Genomic DNA, 20,779 nt, shown 5'->3' with positions numbered 1-20,779 from the left:
TTGTGGCAGGGAGAGCACTGGAGGCCCATGAGGTGCTAGAGCTGGTGTGCTGAGAAAATTCAAGTTTTCACGTCTTTCCCCCCCACTCCCTGGTAAAACTGTTGTTCTGGGAATACGATTGTGTGGCTCCATTAACATGTAAAGGTTCCTGCTGCTGTAGCTATTGAGCAGCTCTAAAAATAATTACGTGTGATAACTATAAAAATCTATTGCTTTTCAGCTGCAAAGTGGCCTGTCAGGTGGTGGCTGCTGCTGTGTTAACTCGTTGGTTGCCACAAAATGTTGCTTGGACATTGTGTGCTGGGGTTTGGTTTCAAATGGAGGCCAAAACCACCTTTGGGGATCTGGGGCTGCTGTCACTTGGGCTGGCTGGGACTTCCCCCAGCCCCTGGAGCTCTGAGTAGGAATAAGATTCTGCAGCTCCCACTTCAATCAGCAGGAGGAATAGAGGGGAGAGCTGCCCTAAAGGGCTAGTAAATCTGTGGGTGTTGGAGGGTTCCTGTTGGCTCTGTGGGCTGGAGGATCTCGGGTTTGTTGTTGCTGAAATGGCTCCTGAGGTATTAAGAAGTCTTTTTTCCCAGCCCCGAGCTCGAGGAAAAAGTCGAGATTCCTCAGCTCAGGTTTTCAAGGTTGTTAATTTGCTCTTATCTAATACATTCTCTTTCTGACCCGCTGAGGTCTGTCCAGCAGGTTGGTTGTGGCACAGTCCCTGCCTTTGGGGTGGTGATAGCTTTTTATGCTAAAAGCTACCTGTACTTTATTTACAATAATTTTCCAATATCTATCACCTATGTTAGACACTCTGTCTCTATCCTAAACCAATCCAAAAGTGCCACCATCAGAAGATGGAGAACAAGAAGAAGGAGAAAGACAGGACATGCCCAGATTCCTCCATCTTGCCTCTTGAGCCCCCATTCTAAAAACCCTAAAATTCTACATTTTCACCCTGGGATAAATTCACGATCGTTCTACTCAAACTTTTGTGGCTTGTAACTCCTCACACAAAGTTGGTAATTGTTTACATGGGTTAAAATCAAAGGCGCAGGTGTCTCTGACTCTGTGCCAAGGTCTCTGAGCCCTGTGCCAGGGTCTTGAGTCCTGCAGGGCAGCCAGAGCAATGTCCTGGGTTCTGACAGGAGGAGTCCAGCACCAGCCCAGCTCCCTGACCTGGGCTGCACAGGTCTGCCTTGAGGCTTCCCCCTTGGTGGCCCTGGCTTTGTAGATGCAAAAAAAAAAAGGTTAAATTTAATCTAATTCATGAATTCATTTAAATCCAAGTGTGTTCCTGGAGCCCGTTTCTGTGTTCACCTCCAGCTGAAGCAGTTGGTGTTGGTGTCCTCATTTGCCTGCCTCTGCCTGTGGCAGTGGGTTTGGGTCAGGGCTTGCTCTGTGGGGACCAAACTGCCTTTTTTTGAGCAAATAAACACACTTTGGTGTAGGGACCGCTAGGGGTGAATTGAGTTATTTCATAAAAGCCTTCTGGAAAGCTGGTGGGTTTTTTTTCCCAGGGAAATGAAACTTTATCCTGCTTTGTTAGATTGGTAACGAGCCAGTGTACACCTTGTCCAGGAGAAAATTAGACTGAAAAATTAGACTTCTGGTCTGTAATTAACCCCAAGAACTAAAACTGGATTTATTTTTTCTTTTACTAAAATAAATGGTTTAGCTGCATTGACTTTACAATAAGTGTGAGGCTGTATTAATGGAGAATTAATTTATTTCTCATTTAATTTCCCGAGGTTTCATCGTGTTTAAACTTTTTCTTTCTTTTCTTTTCCACCTCTCCAGTACACTAGGGTTTGGATTCCTGACCCTGATGAAGTTTGGAGATCGGCAGAAATTATCAAGGATTACAAAGAGGGAGATAAAAGCCTCCAGCTGAAACTTGAAGATGAAACTGTAAGCTTTATTCTTTTTAGCAATTTAAAGCTTCGAATTAATGTGTGAAGAAGCCTGAGCCATTTCATAGCTTCTGTGAAGTGGTTTAAAATGTGTTTTATTGCCTCAACACTTTCACTTTATCCCTGCCTGCTCCCTCCCTAGACACTTGTGTTACAGTAGGTTGTGAGAAAAGCCCTTGACCTCCATCATCTCTTTTCATCTCCTGGCAAACTGGTAATAGTCTGTGATACCAGGATGTATTTTTTTTAATAGCAGCAGTATGTCAGAAGTGCCAGTTTGTGCTTTTTGCTGCTGAACAAATTGTGGAGAGCACGGCTGGTGGCATCCACTCAACCTCGGGTGCTGATGGAAAACCCACACACGGCTCAGAGGGGGCTGCTGTGCCACAGCTTTCTCCACGCCTCAGTTTTCCTCTCTGAGCATACTGTTACATAAACTCCTTTTTTCTCTGCTTCATTTTTACATGAGAAAAGCTTTTAAAAGGGAAAAACACGAAACTCATTTAAATGTAGATGTTTTCTAGCCGAGCGCTGGTTCCAAATGCGCAAACAGCCCGGGCTGTAGTGTGAGTACAGCCAGCAATTAATCATCCCCAGAGCAGGACACAGGCTGGGGAGGAGCAGCTGCTCCCTGTTCCACACAGCCTCCTGGGGTGGGACATTGGGTGACAGCAGGGAATTGCCAATGAAGTTAACCACGGCATTTGCATCAGCTGCAAATTCAGTTTATGGGAAGGGAGCAGCCGTGCTGTGTGCCCACCACGAGCTGCCTGCTGTAGCGGGAAGAATAAATACATTTTACATGAAGAATTGCACCTAAACCATCGTTCTTCAGTGAGCAGGTGGGGTTTCCTGAGATGTCCAGAGTGTGATCTGCTCCATTGCCTGGCAGAGTTAGCAGAGACCACCCACTACAGATCCATATGTGCTGAGCAGGGCGGGTGATTCCCATCCCCTCCACACCAGACGTTTCCCCGCTGTGGGGAGCATTTCCACCAGATTGCCTGATGGAGGATGGAGAACAGGAACGAGCTGTGGTAGATGAGGCAGTTTGTGAAAGCAGTTTTTCTTTCAGAGCAGCTCCAGCTTGGGCTGTTGGCTGTGTGTCAGTGTGCCAGGTTTGCAGAGAAAGTTGTTGATGTTGGCGTCTGCACCTAGTGCTGTTGGGGTCTGCTTGGTGCTGTTGTTCCTTCCTCACTTGGTCTCGGCTGCTTTTGTTGTCCTGCCCAGTTTGCTCTTCCAGCACAGGGCAGCTTTCTGGGGAGGATAAAGGACGGAGGACGCTTGATGCCTTTTTATCTTCCACAGTGATAAATCTGGGTGAGGAGGTGCACAGGTGCCACCCTGCAATCCCTTGGAAGTACTAGGCATAGAATCATCATTTTATTGTGGAATGGTTTGGGTTGGAAGGACCTTAAAGTTCATCCCATTCCACCCCCTGCCATGGGCAGGGACACCTTTCACTATCCCAGAGTGCTCCAAGCTCCATCCAGCCTGGCCTTGGACATGTCCAGGGGTCCAGGGGCAGCCACAGCTGCTCTGGGCACCCTGGGCCAGGGCCTCACTGCCATTACAGCAAAGAACTTACTCCTAATATCTTACCTAAGCCTACTGTCCTACAGCTTAAGGTAATTCTCCCTTGTCCTGTCCCTGCCGGCCTTGTCCCCAGGGGCTGTGCAGCTCTCCTGGAGCCCCTGGAGGCCCTGGCAGGGGCTCTGAGGTGTCCCTGGAGCTTCTCTGGTGCAGCTGAGCAGCCCCAGCTGGGCCAGGCTGGCTCCAGAGCAGAGGGGCTCCAGCCCTGGCAGCAGCTCCGTGGCCTCCTCTGCACTGGCTGCAGCAGCTCCAGCTCCTTGTGCTGCTGGAGCCGGGGCTGGGCACTGATGGGTGCCTGGGTGCCCATCTCACCCACAGGAGGTCCTGTCTTCCACCTGTGCTCAGGTTGCCAAAGTACACCTGCTGGGTGCTACAACCCACATCCTCCCCTCCTGGCTGAGATCCCCTGCAGTTTTAGTACTTGGACAGGAATTATTTTTTTCCTCTTCAATCTGGATATTTCCCTGGAAACTAATGGGGCTGAGGAGTCCTGCAAGGTCAAATCCTTTTGTGCAGCTGAGTTCAGGATCAGCAACATTAAAGTACAAGGTGATGAAGGGATTACCAGGTATTGTAGGTAGTAGCTTAATAAGCCTGTCACAGTCATGGTGAAACATGGAACATCTCATTTTGGGGTTGTGCAAGAGGCCTGAGGTCTCTGGGAGTGCCCTGTTTGATGCTTTCCTGTGTGAAGTCCTGCCTGGATCTGTGTCATGTTGGACTGAAAAGCTCTGGCAAAGGGGAGCAGCACTTGAGTGCATCAGGTTGGAGATACCCAGCACACGTACCTTCAGGGGATTCAAAGCTGTAGAAAGCCTTTTGTTCCTGACAGCCACCATGCATTACCCAGCTGTTCAGTGCTTCCTTTTGTCCTTGTGCTTTAAGTGAGTCTTCATGGGTTTTGTGGCTCCTGGCTCTGCTCTGTATGCACGAGAGCTCCCTCCGAATGAGGAGCTGGCTGTTAAATATCACAGGGCATCCCTGGTGTGTTTGCCATTAAGATGTGAGACTGAGTGCAAACTCTTGAAAATTGGCATTGACTACGTGGATAAAACCAGCCTGAGGTTGTCAGACATGCTGAGGGAGCCTCTCCTTGTGCACTTGGGTCAGCCTTCCTTGTGCTGTTTGCACGGGCAGGGATCCAGTGCAGTCACAGTGGTTTTGCTTGGAAGCTGGGATTCCTCCCTTCTGATGGGAGCTGAGCATCAGGCCTCCCTTCTGAGACACCCTGTGGGAAGCAGCATCACTGGAATTTTTTTTCCCTCCTCTACAAAGAAAAAAATGCAGTTTTTCTTTAGTTGATGGTTCTGTTGCTCATTTGGGAATGAGTCAAAAATAGCATAAGGCTGCCCATATGCCAACTTCAGCAGCATAACCTGGCTCCTCAGACACTTCAGCAGCAGGGACTCCGTGCTTCTCCATGTCCTCTCTGCCTCAAGGGGTGCCAGGTTTCAGGTATAAAAGTAACCTGAATTAAAAATGAGCTGAGAAATTGCTCTGATGGTAAAAGCATGGTCTAGTTTGGAATGAGGCTGCTTTTCCAAGGGCAGGAAGATGCTCATATCAGGTGAAGCTGTGGATTTCTGTCACTGCTGTCACTGCTCAGAGCTGGCTGAAGGCTGTTTGTCCCAAGGCTGGCCTGAAGATGACTCAGGTGTGGCCAGGTTGGTGCTCGTGGACCATCAGTATCCACCAGGACCATGTGGTGATCAGCTCAGAGCCATTACCAGAGGGGTGACCTGGCAGTCAGCCATGCAAGTCCCTGCAGCATTTATCACCAAGGGGCTATTAATTTAATTTAAAATTAAAGACCAAAGTGTGTCAGTGTTTAACACTAGCAGGAGTTGTGCCTGGAAAAGATACAAGCCATTAAAGGAGCTGTTGTCTTTTTGTGTTCCTCGTGTGTCTCCTCAGCTGTATGAATATCCCATCGACCCGCCAGGGAGTGAGCTGCCCTTCCTACGCAACCCTGACATCCTGGTGGGGCAGAATGACCTGACAGCCCTCAGCTACCTGCACGAGCCTGCCGTCCTGCACAACCTCAAGGTCAGGTTCCTCGAGTCCAACCACATCTACACCTACTGTGGTGAGTGTCCAGAGCACACCTTCAGCTCCTCAGGGGTCGTGGGGCCACAGAGGAGCCCCTTGAGACCATCAGCGTGAGGAAAGCCTGGGGGTTGTGGGTTTAGTTTTGAGTGTGTGTAAAACCAGAGGTGGTTTCTGAGGGCTGGTGCACTGAGACCTTGCTGAGCTCACGGTCCACCTGCTCTTGGTGGGAGCATCCTGTCAGATGAGTTTGGGGCCAGCCTTGCACATGCTTGGCAGTGTCCACAGGGGAAAAGAAGGAATTTAAAAGGCAGTGAACATGGCATGCCAGACAGAGAAATACTACTGAGGAATGTCCATAGCAGGTTTTCCTCCAGAAAAAAATGTAAAAAACTTCCAGAACTCCATTTCCTTCTTTTTCTTCATGGCTTTGGAAATTATTTAACTCCCAAATTCCGAGTAGGAGAAGGGCAGGTGTGAACTTGGGCTTGTGATTTTTGGGGAGGGTGCTTTGCCAAAGCTATCCAGGAAAGCAGTTACCTGTGCATGGACAGCCACAAGGTGCAACTTGAAAAATTAAGAAGAAAGGAAAGAAGGCAATTCACAGAATCCCAGACTTGTTTGAATTGGAAGGGGTTTTAAGGATCATGTTCCAACCCCTGCCATGGAACAACTTCCATTGTCCAGGTTGCTCCAAGCCCCATCCAGCCTGGCCTTGGACACTGCCAGGGATCCAGGGACAGCCACAGCTGCTCTGGGCACCCTGGGCCAGGGCCTGCCCACCCTCCTAGCCAGCAATTCCTTCCCAATATCCCATTTAGCCCTGCCTCTGTCAATGGGAAGCCATTCCCTGTGTCCTGTTAAAGCTGGTGTGTACAGCTGTGACTGGGGTTGCAGAGGAGAAAACTGGCAGAGGAGATGACTTTTTAAAACAGTGCCCTAGAAATAGGTTGTCTCTGTGGGTCTGAGTAATGTTAACTTTCAGTATTTAATGATGTGTAGTGTTGGATTACTGGCATAACTTGCAGCCTCTTGCAACTGCACATGTTCCCTCAGTCACCCACAGGCCTGCTCTCACCCAAAATCAGTGAGGATTTGTGAAGGCAGCTTCTAAGAAGGTTCATGATTGTCTGGAGCACAGCATTGATGGGCATGCAGGTGTTTGGGCTGTGTAGGTTTGGTTGCAAAGCTCTGCCTGGCTGCAGCATGCCTCGTGCTTGGGTTATAAGGTGGCTGAGAAGGGCAGGAAGGTGCCTGTCTCAAGTGAGCAGAGCCCTTCAGCTTTGTTTGCTTCGTGGTTTTTTGGTGAGTCAGGGAAATTGCTGGGTGACCTGAGCAGAACCAGGAAGCCAGCAGGCAGGAGCAGGGCTTGGGGAGGGGTGAGGCCGCTGGGTCAATGTCCTGCAGGGCAGCTGCTGGGACAGTCACTGCCCTTTGCCTTTCCTGGTGTTTGCTGCAAGCTGAGAGCTCCTGTAGTGGGAGTGTGCCCGAGCCCTGGGCTGGCTGGGCTGGGAGCACAACACTGGCCCCACAGCCAGGTGCAGTGGGGACATTGGAGGACTGGGGACACTGGGGACGTTGGTGGCATTGGGGGCAGTGGGGACACTGGGGACATTGGGGACATCACTGGGGGATTGGGGACATTGAGGGGATTGGGGGACGTTGGGGATTAGGAACATTGGCAGTGGCCCCACAGCCAGGTGCAGTGGGGACATAGGAGGCCTGGGGACATTGGAGACAGTGAGGACATTGGAGACAATGAGGACATTGGGGACATCATTGGGGGATTGGGGACATTGGAGATATTGGGGGCATAGGAGGCAGTGGAGACATTGGAGGCAGTGAGGACAGGCAGTGGGGACATTGGAGGCAGTGAGGACATTGGGGACTTGGGGATCATTGGGAAATTGGGAACATTGGGGGGATTGGGAACATTGGCACTGGTCCCACAGCCAGTTATACAATGCTGGCCCCACGGCCAGGTGCAGTGGAAGCATTGGGGGACTGGGGACACTGGGGGCATTGGGGACAGTGAGGACATTGGGGACATTGGGGACATCATTGGGAGATTGAGGACATTTGGGGGACTGAGGACATTGGAGAATGGGGACATTGGCACTGGCCCTACATCCTGGAGCACAATGCTGGCCCCACAGCCAGGACCAGTGGGGACATTGGGAGACTGGGGACACTGGGGGCATTGGGGGCAGTGAGGACATTTGGGACATCACTGGGGGACTGAAGACATTGAGGGATTGGGGACATTGGGGATTGGGAACTTTGGCACTGGCCCCACAGCCAGGTGTACAGCGCTGGCCCCACAGCCAGGTGTATGTCACTGGCCCCACAGCCAGGTGTATGTCACTGGCCCCACAGCCGGGAGCACAACGCTGGCCCCACAGCCAGGTGTATGTCACTGGCCCCACAGCCAGGTGTACAGCGCTGGCCCCACAGCCGGGAGCGCAGTGCTGGCCCCACAGCCAGGTGTACAATGCTGGCCCCACAGCCAGGTGTACAGCGCTGGCCCCACAGCCAGGAGCTCCTGGAGCTCCTTGCAGGCACAGCTAAGACCTGCCCGACCCAAAACTCCCCAGAGGTGGAGCTTGGATGCAGAGCAGCTCCCTGGAGCCCAAGGGGAGTGCACGTGTGGCTTGGCCTCTCATCAGCTCCCTGCTCAGTGCCCAGAGCTGGAGAGGAGGCACACATGAAAACCTCAGGGCAGGCTCTGGCATTCCTTCCCTGTGATTTATGTATTTCAGTTTCATTTGGGCACGTTCTTTGTAAGGAGTTTTACTCACAACCCAGACCAGGGGAAAACCTGGGATGTTTGTTTGGGTCTAGCAGAGCTTTGGTTGCACAGGAATTGCTTTTCTGTAGTGCTGGCTCAGGGTGTGTTGATCTCTCCTCACCCCTTCTGCAAAGCCTGTCTTCACACAATGGAGATTATTGTATATTTTTGCTCTTCTCACCAGTTTTGTGCATCTCCTTTGCAGCTGTACAGGGGTTTATTGCCTTGCTATTGAAGGGGATGCTGAGATAACAATTATGAGCCCTTACCCACTCACTTTCTTTGTTAACTCTCAATCATTGCATTTTAAAGACCTTACTAAGCCAAGCCCTGAAAACCCAGGAATACCAACCCCCTGCCTGTCTGTCTGCCCTCAGGTATCGTGCTGGTGGCCATCAACCCCTATGAGCAGCTGCCAATCTACGAGCAGGATGTCATCTACGCCTACAGCGGCCAGAACATGGGGGACATGGACCCCCACATCTTTGCCGTGGCTGAGAAAGCCTACAAGCAAATGGCCAGGTCAGGGGGGATACCCAGCCATGGGGATTTGGGTAAAAAGTGGGCAAAAATGCCATCAAATGCTCCAGATACTCCGTGAAAGCAAAGTCGTGAAAGACAGTGTGCTGGAGATCAGGTATTTCTAATTAATTCTGCCTAATGACTTGATCCCAGTTCTGTACCCAGGCTGCTGGGCTGATAGGGTCCCTGTGCTCCTCAGGAACTCAGAGGTTCTGCAGGGGATCCCTCTCTTCTTGCTTCTTGGATGAGTTTCCTGGAAGAAATTCAAACCACTCTGCAAATGTCATGTTTAATAGCTTAGAGGAAACCACATTTCAGATAGTTTGGTGAGATAATCAAACTAAATCCAGAAGTTGATATTAGTGGTTGCTTTATGGGGATATTGTGATTTTGAGTTAGGTGTTAACTGGTAGATAGTTGGAGATATTTATGGGTCCCTCAAATCCCTCCCTTCACCAGATGGATATGGTGAGAGTTTTACTTTATCTATTTCTGTGCTTGTTGTGTTGCTGGGGACAAATGTAGGATTTTGTTCCTAAGAAACAAGTCATGATCCAAAAGATAATTGGAGAGGAAACTGAAAATTGTTGTACCAGGGATCATTTTATTATAGTTGTCAGGACTCACACAGTGTGTTTTTGTTTGCTTGTGAATTAGCTGAGATTTCTGTACAGTCCTGGCATTTAACAGCAAGAGCAAGCACTGAACCATTTTCCAAGGTTCTTTCTTTCTGCTGTGTCTGGGTTTTAGTGGTGAGTTAGGATGTATTTCTAATAAAAATGAGCCAGATTTCAATCCAGAAATGCATCTGGAGGAGCACTGCCATGGCCAGAGATTGGATGGATTGCACCCAAACTGAGTCCAGCCTGCAGTGCACTCCTGCAAGTGCTTGTGCTCTGGGCAAAACTGCTTTGAGAACAGTTCAGGGATCTGGGGACCTGCCTACAGAAAGAGGAAGGCTTAGGATTTTGTTCTTGTGTGATTCCAGAGTAAGCAGCAAGGTGCAGGCTCTTTTAGAAGACACCAGGGTTTTGCTGACCCGTGTGGACAGGACCTGTGGGTTTTCCAGGGCAAATGTCTAAAACACAAGCCAGCAACTCGCTTTTCTGCTGAAGTTCGTGTAGGGACAAACTTCAGGTGCTGAAGTTTGTTCTCCCACATCCCTCAGGAATTATACAGGCAGAGGGATAGCAGCTCTAGCTAACAATGCTTGTCTCTGCTTCCCTCCTTATCAGAATAAAGCTACTTTTGACAGCAGCCCATAAAGGATACCTGCTGTCTCTGGGTGGTTCAGGCTGCTCTGTTTGAAGGGGACAGGAAAATAACCACCTTCAGAGCTCTCAGGCAAGGCGCTCACTGCTCAGTGCTCCTCTGGTGCTGTTATGGGCTGTTATTATGGTAATTGCAGGCTTGGGTACAAAAGAGGGTTTCAGACAGGGCTGAGAGGAGATTGGGACATGGATTATAGGAATCTACCTGGTTATTTGAAATGTGCCTTAAAATGTGGCACACTGAGTTTAAGTCTGAGTGCTCCTGGGTGAGTGTTGTGTTCTCTGTAGCTTGATCTGAGCTTTTCCCTCCATGGTGCTCCAAAGAGAGTGAAGGAGCTCTGGGGGCAGGGGGTGTGGATGGCATAGCCCCTGGGTGATGGATAAAGGAGTTCTTTTTGCCCTTTTTCCAGCTGAAATGCTGACTCTGTGGGATGCCTCATGTCTGCAGCTCAGCTTTGCTGCTTTGGGGTGAGGTGGGACGTGGCTTGTTAAACCTAAACTGGTGCAAAGATATCACTTCTTTTGCAGTTCAGCTTTTAAACAATTGGAATATGTCTGGTGCATCCTTACAGATCAGCAATAAAACTCAAGCCTGCTGTCTCAGAAGGTCAAACTTGCAAGGTGACTGAGAGCAGGGAAAACAGTCTGGCCAGTCTTGGGGTTTTTTGAATATTCTATGTCCATTAGTGACCCAGAGCACACAGGGAAAGCACAGTGAAGGGGATTGAATGGGATTCAGTGAGATGGCAAGGGAAAAGGGCACAAAACTTAAGACTGTGTTAAATGAGAAAAATTGGAGGTAATTAGATTTTTTTTTTCTGAGCTTTCCGTGCAGAGATAGGGTGGCAGGGCAGAGTGTAAGGCAGTTGGTGTGTACAAGTGTTAGTGACTTGCTCCTGTGCTTTCCCACTGACTCAGCCTCAGTGCCCAAGAGAGGGACAGGAGGCACCCTCACAGGTGACTGTGTAGCATCCTGTGTTTGCTTTTGTCCTGTCATCAGAAAACGCCAATTTAAAAGGGAAAAAACCCACCAAAAATAAATAAAAAAAAAAAAAAAGAAAAAGGAAAAGGAAAAACTGAAAGGCGTTGGTGGTGCTGCAGATGTTGTGTAACAACACCTGATCCCTTTTTTGAGTCAGAATTTTTCATAAAGCACCTGAACACCTACAGTGGATTCAGTGTGCATTAAAACTCCCCTTTAAGCGTGAGCTTTTCACAAAAAGGATGTTTTTGCAGCACTTGCATGTGAAACAGCTTAAGAAAAAACCAAAACCAAAAACAGGCAAGTGATTAAAATTCATATGTGACATCCTCTAATTTTTACAGTGGCCAGCTCTTTAGAAACTCCCCAGATACCCAGTGTGGGACTAAACACACTCAGTTCACTGAAACAGTGTTGCTTTAAACAAAATGAGCAGCATGGAGTCAGTTTGCTCCAAGTGCTGCTGCTGGAGGCGGTGGAGTCAAGTGTTGGGAGGGTGGAAGAGTGGATAATTTGGTGATTGTTAGTGGCGGTGAGATGGTGGAATGATGGATCATTTAGTGATTGTTTCTGGTGCTGGGATGGTGGAAGGATGGATCATTTGGTGATTGTTAGTGGTGGTGATTGTTAGAGGTGCCGGGATGGTGGAAGGATGGATCATTTAGTGATTGTTAGTGGTGGTGATGGTTAGTGGTGTTGGGATTATGGAAGGATGGATAATTCTGTGATGGTTAGTGGTGTTGAGATGGTGGAAGGAGGGATCATTTAATGATTGTTAGTGGTGCTAGGATGGTGGAAGGATGGATAATTTGGTGATTGTTAGTGGTGTTGAGATGGTGGAAGGAGGGATCATTTAGTGATGGTTAGTGGTGCTGGGATGGTGGAAGGATGGATCATTTAGTAATGGTTAGTGGTGCTGGGATGGTGGAAGGATGGATAATTTGGTGATTGTTAGTGGTGGTGATTGTTAGAGGTGGTGAGATGGTGGAAGGATGGATCATTCAGTGATTGTTAGTGGTGCTGGGATGGGAGCAATGAGTGCCTTGGGACATGGATTGTCTGCAAGGCAGTTCAGGCACCTGCTCTGGTCAGGGTCCTGTCCTGGAGAGGTGCAGTGGAGCTGAGGGGCCACAGAAGGTGTTTGCCCTCCTGGGAACAATCTGAAAGCTGTGCCATGGTCACACAAAAGGACAGCACAGCTGCTGATGGCCTGGCTGATTCTTGCTTTTCTTGCAGAGGAACAAAAGATGCCTTGTGTGCCCACATCCTGGCTTTGATTTCCCTGTGTGTCATCCCTCTGGGTAGGAGCCTGGAGTCTGGCAAAAATTCCCTCTTGGAAACCTGCATTTCTGCTGCAGTCAGCCTGACCTGAGCAGCGCATGTTTCACACTGCTCTGTGCCAGCACTGCCGAGGATGAGCTGGGGACAGCTCTGAGCTTTCATGGCAAGAAGGACATGAGGGGCTGGAGCGTGTCCAGGGCAGGGAACGGAGCTGGGAAGGGGCTGGAGCCCCAGGAGAGGCTGAGGGAGCTGGGAAGGGGCTGGGCCTGGAGCAAAGGAGCCTGAATGTCACACCATTCAGCCTGGGCCCTGGGTGTGAAATGGCAGCAGCCCATGCCAGGTGATGGACACAAAGGGAGGCCCGTGTCCAGCTCTCACCGTGGCAGAGATCTCGGGTAATAAAGGGCTTGTGAAAACCTTCTGAGAAGTGCAAGGACTGGGTCAAGTGCTGTGGGCTTTATTCCCTGGTGCCTCTGTCTGGCCAATGCTTTCACAGGTGCATCCCTGCGAAGCTGTTGTATGAGGCTAGGAAAAAAAATATCTTGGGTCTGTTTCACATGAAACTGCTAATTCCAAACAGCAGAACAGTGTGGTGTTCTGCCAGGAGCACAGAGGGGCTCTTCAGGCCTTACCTGACCCTTGCAATATCAGTGGGAAGGCAGCTGTCCTGGTGACCTGTTGGCTGGACTGGAGCTTCCTCCTTCCCCACCTGAGGATCTGCTCACAGTGTTGTTGGTAGCTCTTGCAGAATGAATAAAATAAGAAATGCAGGAGTGATTTGATGGATGAGTTCAGCTTCTGCATATCTTGTCTGAAATGCAGCTCGGTGGGTACCAGATAACCCCTGCCTGGTATCTGCAGCTCCAACCAGGCTCAACATCTGCTGTGAAACTCCTGAACTGTAAATTGTATGGAAATAGGGTATCTCCTCCCTTCAGCCCCAGTGCCACATGCTGCTCCTGCCACCAAACACTTGGACTGCAGACAGGTAAGTCTGTGTAGCAGTGGTTTTCCATTTTTATTGGAAGTTAGAGCACCCAGGCTTTGCACTGCACTGTCAAAATCTCTGCTCCCTGCAGCCACAGGGGAAATGTCTTGTCCTGCAGAGAGGCAGGTGCCACTGGGGCTGCCTGAGGTGACCAGGGCTCCCTTTCCTGCTCTGGGGGGCAAGGCTGGAGCTGGAAAAGAGCAGAAATTGCAGCGACAGCCCTGCACACAAGCAAATAGACTCAGGGAGGGGTGTGGGCACAGTGGGGGATGCCCTTTCATAGCACTTCACATTTCAAGCTTTTACAGGAGGATTTAAAGCTGTTCAAAGAGAGAGCAGATAGGAGTTAAAAGAGAGATTAACCCCCGACAGAGATGCAAGGGGAATCAGACTGGCACAGTAAATAAGGCTGAATCCTGTGTTATATTAAAGGCAGGGAAGGGTTTTGTCTCCAGGGGAATGAGGCTGGGTAGGGGCTTGCAGGGAGCTGGGGCACTGAGCTGTGCTGCCCCTCACCAGGGCTGTGCAGCAGGGATCATCCCAAAAGTAAAGCTCTGGTCTAAAAAGGGGACCAGAAGAAAAACAACTCAAGAGCCTTGAATTCAGGAAACTGGAAAACTGAAGGAATTATCTTCTGTTTAGAGTTAAAAGTGGGATGGGGATGAGGGGAGGAGGTTTTGCAAGAGCTATCCCATGAATGTGATGGCGCTGATCTAAGACCCTAGGGATTACTTTTCTTCTCTTGAAGTGATATGTAGAAAACATATCTATGGGAGACACTGCAGGAAATATTTCCCAAGAACTGGAGGAGAAACCCTCTGATCTTACTTGCTATGTGACAGGACAGAGATGCTCTGCGGATAAGTGGCCAGCTAATGAACTTCTTTTAAATGTAATTTTTTTTATTTTTGGCAATTTGGAATAAGGACTGTGCTACTTGCTAGCAGATTTAATAATAAATGAAACATTCCTTATAGAAAAATCATAAATACTCATAAATGGGACAGAACTGGCATGGGAAAGCTTAAGGTAGAGAAAGGCCTGAAAGTAATGAGTGTGTGTGTGAAGTATCACTGGAAGGAGGGATAATAGCCTACATCAAACATGTAACTACTGCTGTGATGCAGGAGAACTGCTGGAGCTCTGAGGGGAGGCAGCTGCAACACCAAGTATCATTAAACATTCAAAACAGCATTTATGAGCAGTGTAATTACATGAGAGCCCAAAGACTTGTCACTGGCCTTGCCCACCTCCCAGTCACTGCTGGCCACCTCACACCCTCAGTGAACCTCTGGAGGTCTCAGGATGGGGAACCCACAGTGTGTTTCTGAAAGTCCCTTTCTGGGGTTCTCCTAATGTTCATCAATTGATCAATTAGTCAGATAGCAGTGTGGGGGTTTTCCAAGCAGCAGTAGCTTAGGATGGTTGTCAGTTGTCAGGACCTTCTTTCTGGGACTGGCATGGGGTGGAAGAACAACTGACCTGTCCTCTTGGTACTCCAGAGCCGATCTGCTGGTACAGCATCCCATAGCTCCTTCCTGTGTGTGGTGCTTTTTGGGAGGATGCAGCCCAAGCCTCCTCCCTCTGCAGCGCTCCAGCAGCTTGCAGGTGGCCTGGGCTGGAGCCAGGGATGCTCTGTGGTGTGATCCCAGCACAGAACAGAGCATCAGGGTGCCAGAGAGCTGGGGAAGCTGGCTGAGTGCGTGTTTTGCTCTCCTTGGGAACAGCACACAAAAGAATTGCTGGCCTCGTTTCCATGAGGCTGAGGAGCTCGTGTTCCTCCCCGACGGGGTGTGCAGGGCATCAGTCCTGCCAGAAGGTCATCCAGACTGGCCACAACTCAACATTTCACAGACACTCAGAGCTGTGAGGGTTTTCTGTGCTGTTGGGGCGTTTCCAGGCGGCTGTGTGGCGTGTTTGGGGACAAGCGGCATGAACAGGGCAGGGCCTGTGGGAGTCCCAGTGCTCCCATGGGGAGAACACCTGGAGCGCTGGAACACAGCTTGTGTTCCTCCCTGATGGGGTGTGGGAGACACCAGTCCTGCCAGAAGGTCACCCAGACAGGACACAACTCAGCATTTCAGAAAAATTCAGAACTGTGAGGGTTTTCTGTGCTGTTGGAAGGGCGCTTCCAGCCTGCTGTGTGGAGGAGAAGCAGCATGAACAGGATGGGGCCTGTGGGACTCCCAACGCTCCTGTGGGGAAAATGCCTGGAGTGGTAGAATGGAGCTTGTGTTCCTCCCCGACGGGGTGTGTGAGGCATCAGTCTTGCCAGAAGGTCATCCAGACCAGACACAGCTCAGCATTGCACAGAAATTCTGTTTTCTGTGCTGTTGGAGGGGTGTTTCCAGCCGGCTGTGTGGAGTGTTTGGGGAGAAGGAGTAAGAACAGGCCAGGGCCTGCAGGAGTCCTAACGCTCCTGTGGGGAAAATGCCTGGAGTGCTGGAACGGAGCTTGTGTTCCTCCCCGACGGGGTGTGTGAGGCATCAGTCCTGCCAGAAGGTCACCCAGACTGGACACAGCTCAGCATTTCACAGAAAGTCAGAGCTGTGAGAATTTTCTGTGCTGTTGGAGGGGCCTGTCCAGCCAGCTGTGTGGAGTGTTGGGGGAGAAGGGGCATGAACAGGCCGAGGCCTGTGGGAATCCCAGTGCTCCCATGGGGAAAATGCCTGGAGCACTGGAACATCTCCTGGAAGCACTCTGACCTTTGCAGAGATGTCGTGATCTGCTCCATGGGGTTTGGTCCTGGTGTTGGGAATGTGGCATGGATGAGTGTTAAGGAGAGGGAGCAGCCCTGCCCCGCCAAGCTGTTGGAGTGGCTGCGCAGGAGGAGGTCAATGCTGCACCTTGCCTGGTCTCCATGTGCGTGCCCATCCTTGCCCATTCTGGGCCAAACTGCTGCTTTTAGGCTTTTCCCCAGCAACTGAGACATTGAAGGCCACATTTTCTGTCTGGCTCCTTGCTGAAACCCAGTGGGGTGTGAGCAGATGGGCTCCAAAGCTGCACAGGGTAACCAGGGGCAGCATCACCCCCAGTGCATCTCAGAATCATAGAACATGCTGAGCTGGAAGGGACCCATCAGGATGATCAAGTTCAACTCAAGTCCACCTCTTTGGAATCCAACTTGTCCTTTGTCACCAGAATGTATTTTGAAGCGCTGATATGGGTGTAGATTGTTGGTGAAAACAGTGTTATTTTCCCCCACGGGTACATGCCACTGTATCAAAAGTTATCCCTAGAAAAATAAAATTATCTACGTTAAATATAGTTTTCTGTGTAAAAAAAAGAAGGACCAAAAAAAGGTTGTATAGGGTAATCCATGCCATTTATGGAAGGTACAGAGTAAAAAATTACCCAAATGAATGTGCAGCTCTTGAAAATCTGTTCTTGTAGCACTGCTGGCTTCAGCAGCTGCACCATAAAATGTGCATTTGCAGCTGATATTTGAAAATGTAAACAGAAAACAAGTCCTTGAACATTCTTGTTCAACTGGATGAAAAATATCTTGTTGGGTTTCTCTGAGGGAAAAGTGTAACTGCCCCTAAGTTGTGGTTTTCTGTTTGCCTGAGTAACAATGATGGGGATTCTGAAAACCCAGATTAGATCCAACAAGTAAAAGAAGCCACTGCTACTCTCATCAGTGACGCTGCTCTAAATTCCAGTTATCCCACAGAAATGGGAACAACTCTTGACTTCAGAGACCATTTCAGAGTAGGCTTTTCTCTTGGTTACAATGCTGCAACCCTCTGATTTTCACCTCCAGAGTGCAACTTCTGTTTGTTCATTTGAAAGCATAGTTGTACTTGATGTGTTGATGTCTCAGTTTTGCATTGCTGTCATTATCACTTGAGAGGTGAAACCCAGTGGTAATTAAATGGTTTCTTTTTAAAATGTTATTTATTTTTATTTTATTTATTTTATTTGTTTTAATTTTTTATTTTTTATTTTTTTCATTTTTTATATTTCCAGCAACACAGTGCAGTAGCTATGCCCATTCTTAGCCTGTGTAGCACTGACAATGGAGAAATGCATCAGGGCTTTTGTGGGTGTTCTCATTGTGGTCAGGCTCAATTCAAACCACAGTACTTAAAGGATTTTTAATCTTCAGATTGCTTTATGAGCACTAATCCTCCAAGCAACCTGAAAGAAGTAGGTTAAATATGATTTCCATGGTGGAGAGACTTATTGACTCGTTCCACGACACAGAGAATTAGTGTCAGATCTCGGATTAAAGCTGGAGTGACCCCTGACAGTTATTCACAGGGTCTGGCTCTGCCTTCATTTATTCCAGATCCTTTTCCCTCTTGGAAAAGCTGTGTTTTTAGTGTAACTGGTTTTGCTCCCGCTGCAGAGACCAGGATAAAGTTGTGCAGTTAAGCTGCTTGCGCCAGTGGTGATTTTCTGAAGGGATGACCGTCAAAACAAATCCTAGATGTTCCAGGTCCCACCTCATGGGTTTGGATTATTGCTTTAAAGAAAGATGACTTTGGAAAAATTCTGGCTGGTGATATATGTGTCCAAAGAATATTTTGGGTATATTTGTCTTCAAATACTGTTTTAAAGCAGTGCTGCTGAAGGCTGAGGGTGTAAATATCTGCACTGAGGTGTCCCTTGTCTCCTCTGTCTCTGGCAGAGCAGTGGTGAGAGCCATCCTTGGATTCAAACCCTTCTTTATTGCAGTGGCTAGACAATCCCCTTTTCTGAAGTGAGGATTTTCCAGGGATGTTCTGCCCTGGATACATTAAAGTGGTGTGGACTGCACATGGAAACACTGAGCAGTGCCACACCTCTGAGTGCTCTGATGCTCCGTGTCCAGGTGGGCACCTTGGGGTGTGAATGCTTCTCCACACCTTTCCCAGACTGTTTTGGGGCTCCTCTGAGGGCAGCAGTGTTCTCTGTGTTGCTGCAGGTGAAGGACTGACTGCTTAAGCAGGCAGGGAAATATGTTCCCTGGATGTAAAGGCTGGCAATTAGCAGCCAGTGCTAATCAGCAAAGGAATCTGAGGTGCCCTTTCTCTTCATAGCCAACTGACTTTTGTTTGCCTTGGGCAGCGCCTTTAGATATTGCCTTTCAAAAATGTTATCTATTAGACTTCTAGAGCAGATATAAAGAAGGAATTTCTACAGGTTGCCCAGAGCAGCTGTGGCTGCCTCATCTTTGGAAATGTCTGAGGATGAGTTGGATGGGGTTTGGAGCAACCTGGGGTCACGGAAGGTGTCCCCATTCATGGCCTTTTCTAGATGGCCTTTAAAGGTCCTTCCCAAGCCTAGCTTTTCTATGATTCCATGCTGTTTCTCATGTGTTGTAAAAGCACCAGTGACCCCCTCTTAGTTTTGCTGGCTGGAGACATCCCCCATCTCTTACTGTGCGTGGTCTTGAGGGGCATTGCTGTTAAGCTGGCAAACACCTGCAGAAAGATGTGTTACCCACCTCCAAAGCACCTCTGCAGCTGCTGGTGCCTCTTGCATTGAAGAAACTGTTCTGGATCTTGTTCTGGCTGGACTTATGCTCCTTTGTGGTTTTGTTTGCCTCGCTGATGTCTGGGGGCTGTAGCCCAGATCATGGTGTGGTTTTCCAGCCTGAGCATCATGTGAGCTGTGAGCCACGGGGAGAGGAGCCCTTGATGTACTTTGTGCGCACATAAAAAGCTGTGGTGGCAGCCCTGAGTTGCACAGGAGCCTGCCCAGCCCCAGGAGGAGATGGGGCAGTGCTGCCATGCTGCATCAGAAGCAGTATTCACCCATAGACACTTCATTTTACTCAGGTTCTTTTCAATAATAATTTTCTCCTGTGCCGGCACTGCCAAAATTGAATGTATTTTAAGCAGCCATGTTGCACACTGTGCCTGCATGGTGGCCAAACATTTCAGTGTTTTTTATTCCACACTGAACACAAACACCTCCTGCCTGGCTTTAACCATTTCTGCTGCCCGAGCATCGTGTACACTGCCAGCTGCTCTGTGGGGTTCATCCATCTTCCCCTGCTGGCACCAGCAGTTGGTTAACTTGTACACGGGAAAGGCTCTGCAGCCTTTTTATTCCTGAAAGCTTTTATTCCTGAAGTTGGAAAATAAGTGTCTGAACATGCACTATCCACCAAAAAAACCCGGAAGAGACACATTACTGCAAATGCAGGAGGTTGAGGGGCCTGCTGAGAGCAGCTTTCTTTTCATTTTATGTTATTGATATAATCCAAAAGTTTTTTGGTGCCATGGAGAGCTCACCTGGCCCATTTCATATTGCAGCACATTAGCCATCAGGGCAAATTCTTGGGAAACTCTGGAAAAATGGGACCCAGCAGAGTGGCTGCAGCAGCAGTAAATTGTGTTGGCCATAGTTTTGTCACTGGGCTCAGTGTCTTTTGGCAAATGTCTGTTTAAAAGGAGGCAAGCCAGAGGGAGGCATAAAGCACTCAGAAGGCCACTTAAAGGCATTTTTGTGATGAGATCTGAAGCCCAAGGGAACCGTGGGTCTGGGTTGGTCCTTAGCTGGGCTCTCAGGTGGGTTGGTCTCTGCCTTCCCCAGCCTGGCCCACCCCAACAGCAGGTAATAGAGAAGTAATGAAAGAAGTCAAAATTGGTGACAATAACTCATAATTGTGCACCTTAAAGAGAAAAAAAATGAGTTACCAAATACTACCTTGCAGCAGTGCTGTCTGGATGCCAGGTAATGCATCTTTTGAGATTTTGGCCTCATTTAGCTGAAGACTCACTCCCAGACTGGTGGCGCTTTTGTCTTATGGCTTCAAGAGAAAAGTGGCAGGGAAATGTTATCTGAGATGTGCCACTTGGGCCATACCTGTCATGCAGAGCAGGGTGGGAAACAATAATTCTGAAGTAACTTTGAGGCAAGTGTATCTCTAAGCCAAGACAGCTTTGCATTTGCAGAGCTCCTTCTGCAGGGATTTTGGTTGCCACCTCTCCCTCTGCTTCTCCCTCTCCTCTGACCAAGGACAGCCTGTTCATCCACCCTCGCAGCCCATGCCAGAGCCTCTCTGTGCCCGTTTCTTGGCAGCTGAAAGGAATTTTGTCTGTTGGGTCCTGCAGTGATGGCCAGTGTGGGATTTCACGGATGGAACTCAGTCCATGAGTCCGAAACCATGGATCCACTAAGGCTGGAAAAGGCCTCTGAGATCAGGTGCAGCTGTCAGCCAGCACCACCAGCATGTTCACCTTAACCGTGTCCCCAAGTGCCACATCCACACTTTGTTTGAACACTTCCAGGCAGGGGCACTCCATCACTTCCCAGCAGCAGCCTGTGCTGGGGCTTGGCAGCCCCTTCCAGGAAGAAATTCCTCCAGATATCCAATGTAAGCCTTCCCTGGCACAGTTTGAGGCCGTTTCCTCTCCTCCTTTCACTTGTTCCCTGGAGGGAGAGATGGCAGCCCACCTCCCTGAAGGCGATCAA

At 49.2% G+C, this 20,779-nt stretch overlaps 1 protein-coding gene across 1 annotated transcript in view; it reads left to right on the top strand.

The window, feature by feature from the left end:
- The window catches only part of MYO5B (myosin VB), a 145,522-nt gene that overhangs the window by 27,389 nt on the left and 97,354 nt on the right, over positions 1 to 20,779 (top strand). The window contains exons 3-5 of the mRNA XM_058044585.1: positions 1,789 to 1,899; positions 5,409 to 5,580; positions 8,706 to 8,850. Coding sequence (XP_057900568.1) covers positions 1,789 to 1,899; positions 5,409 to 5,580; positions 8,706 to 8,850 — 428 coding nt within the window. The remainder of the gene's footprint in view (positions 1 to 1,788; positions 1,900 to 5,408; positions 5,581 to 8,705; positions 8,851 to 20,779) is intronic.

This window comes from Melospiza georgiana, chromosome Z (genome assembly GCF_028018845.1).
Source record: "Melospiza georgiana isolate bMelGeo1 chromosome Z, bMelGeo1.pri, whole genome shotgun sequence".
Lineage (NCBI taxonomy): Eukaryota > Metazoa > Chordata > Aves > Passeriformes > Passerellidae > Melospiza > Melospiza georgiana.
Note: the sequence above shows the minus strand (reverse complement) of the source record. Positions and strands in the feature narration are given on the sequence as shown.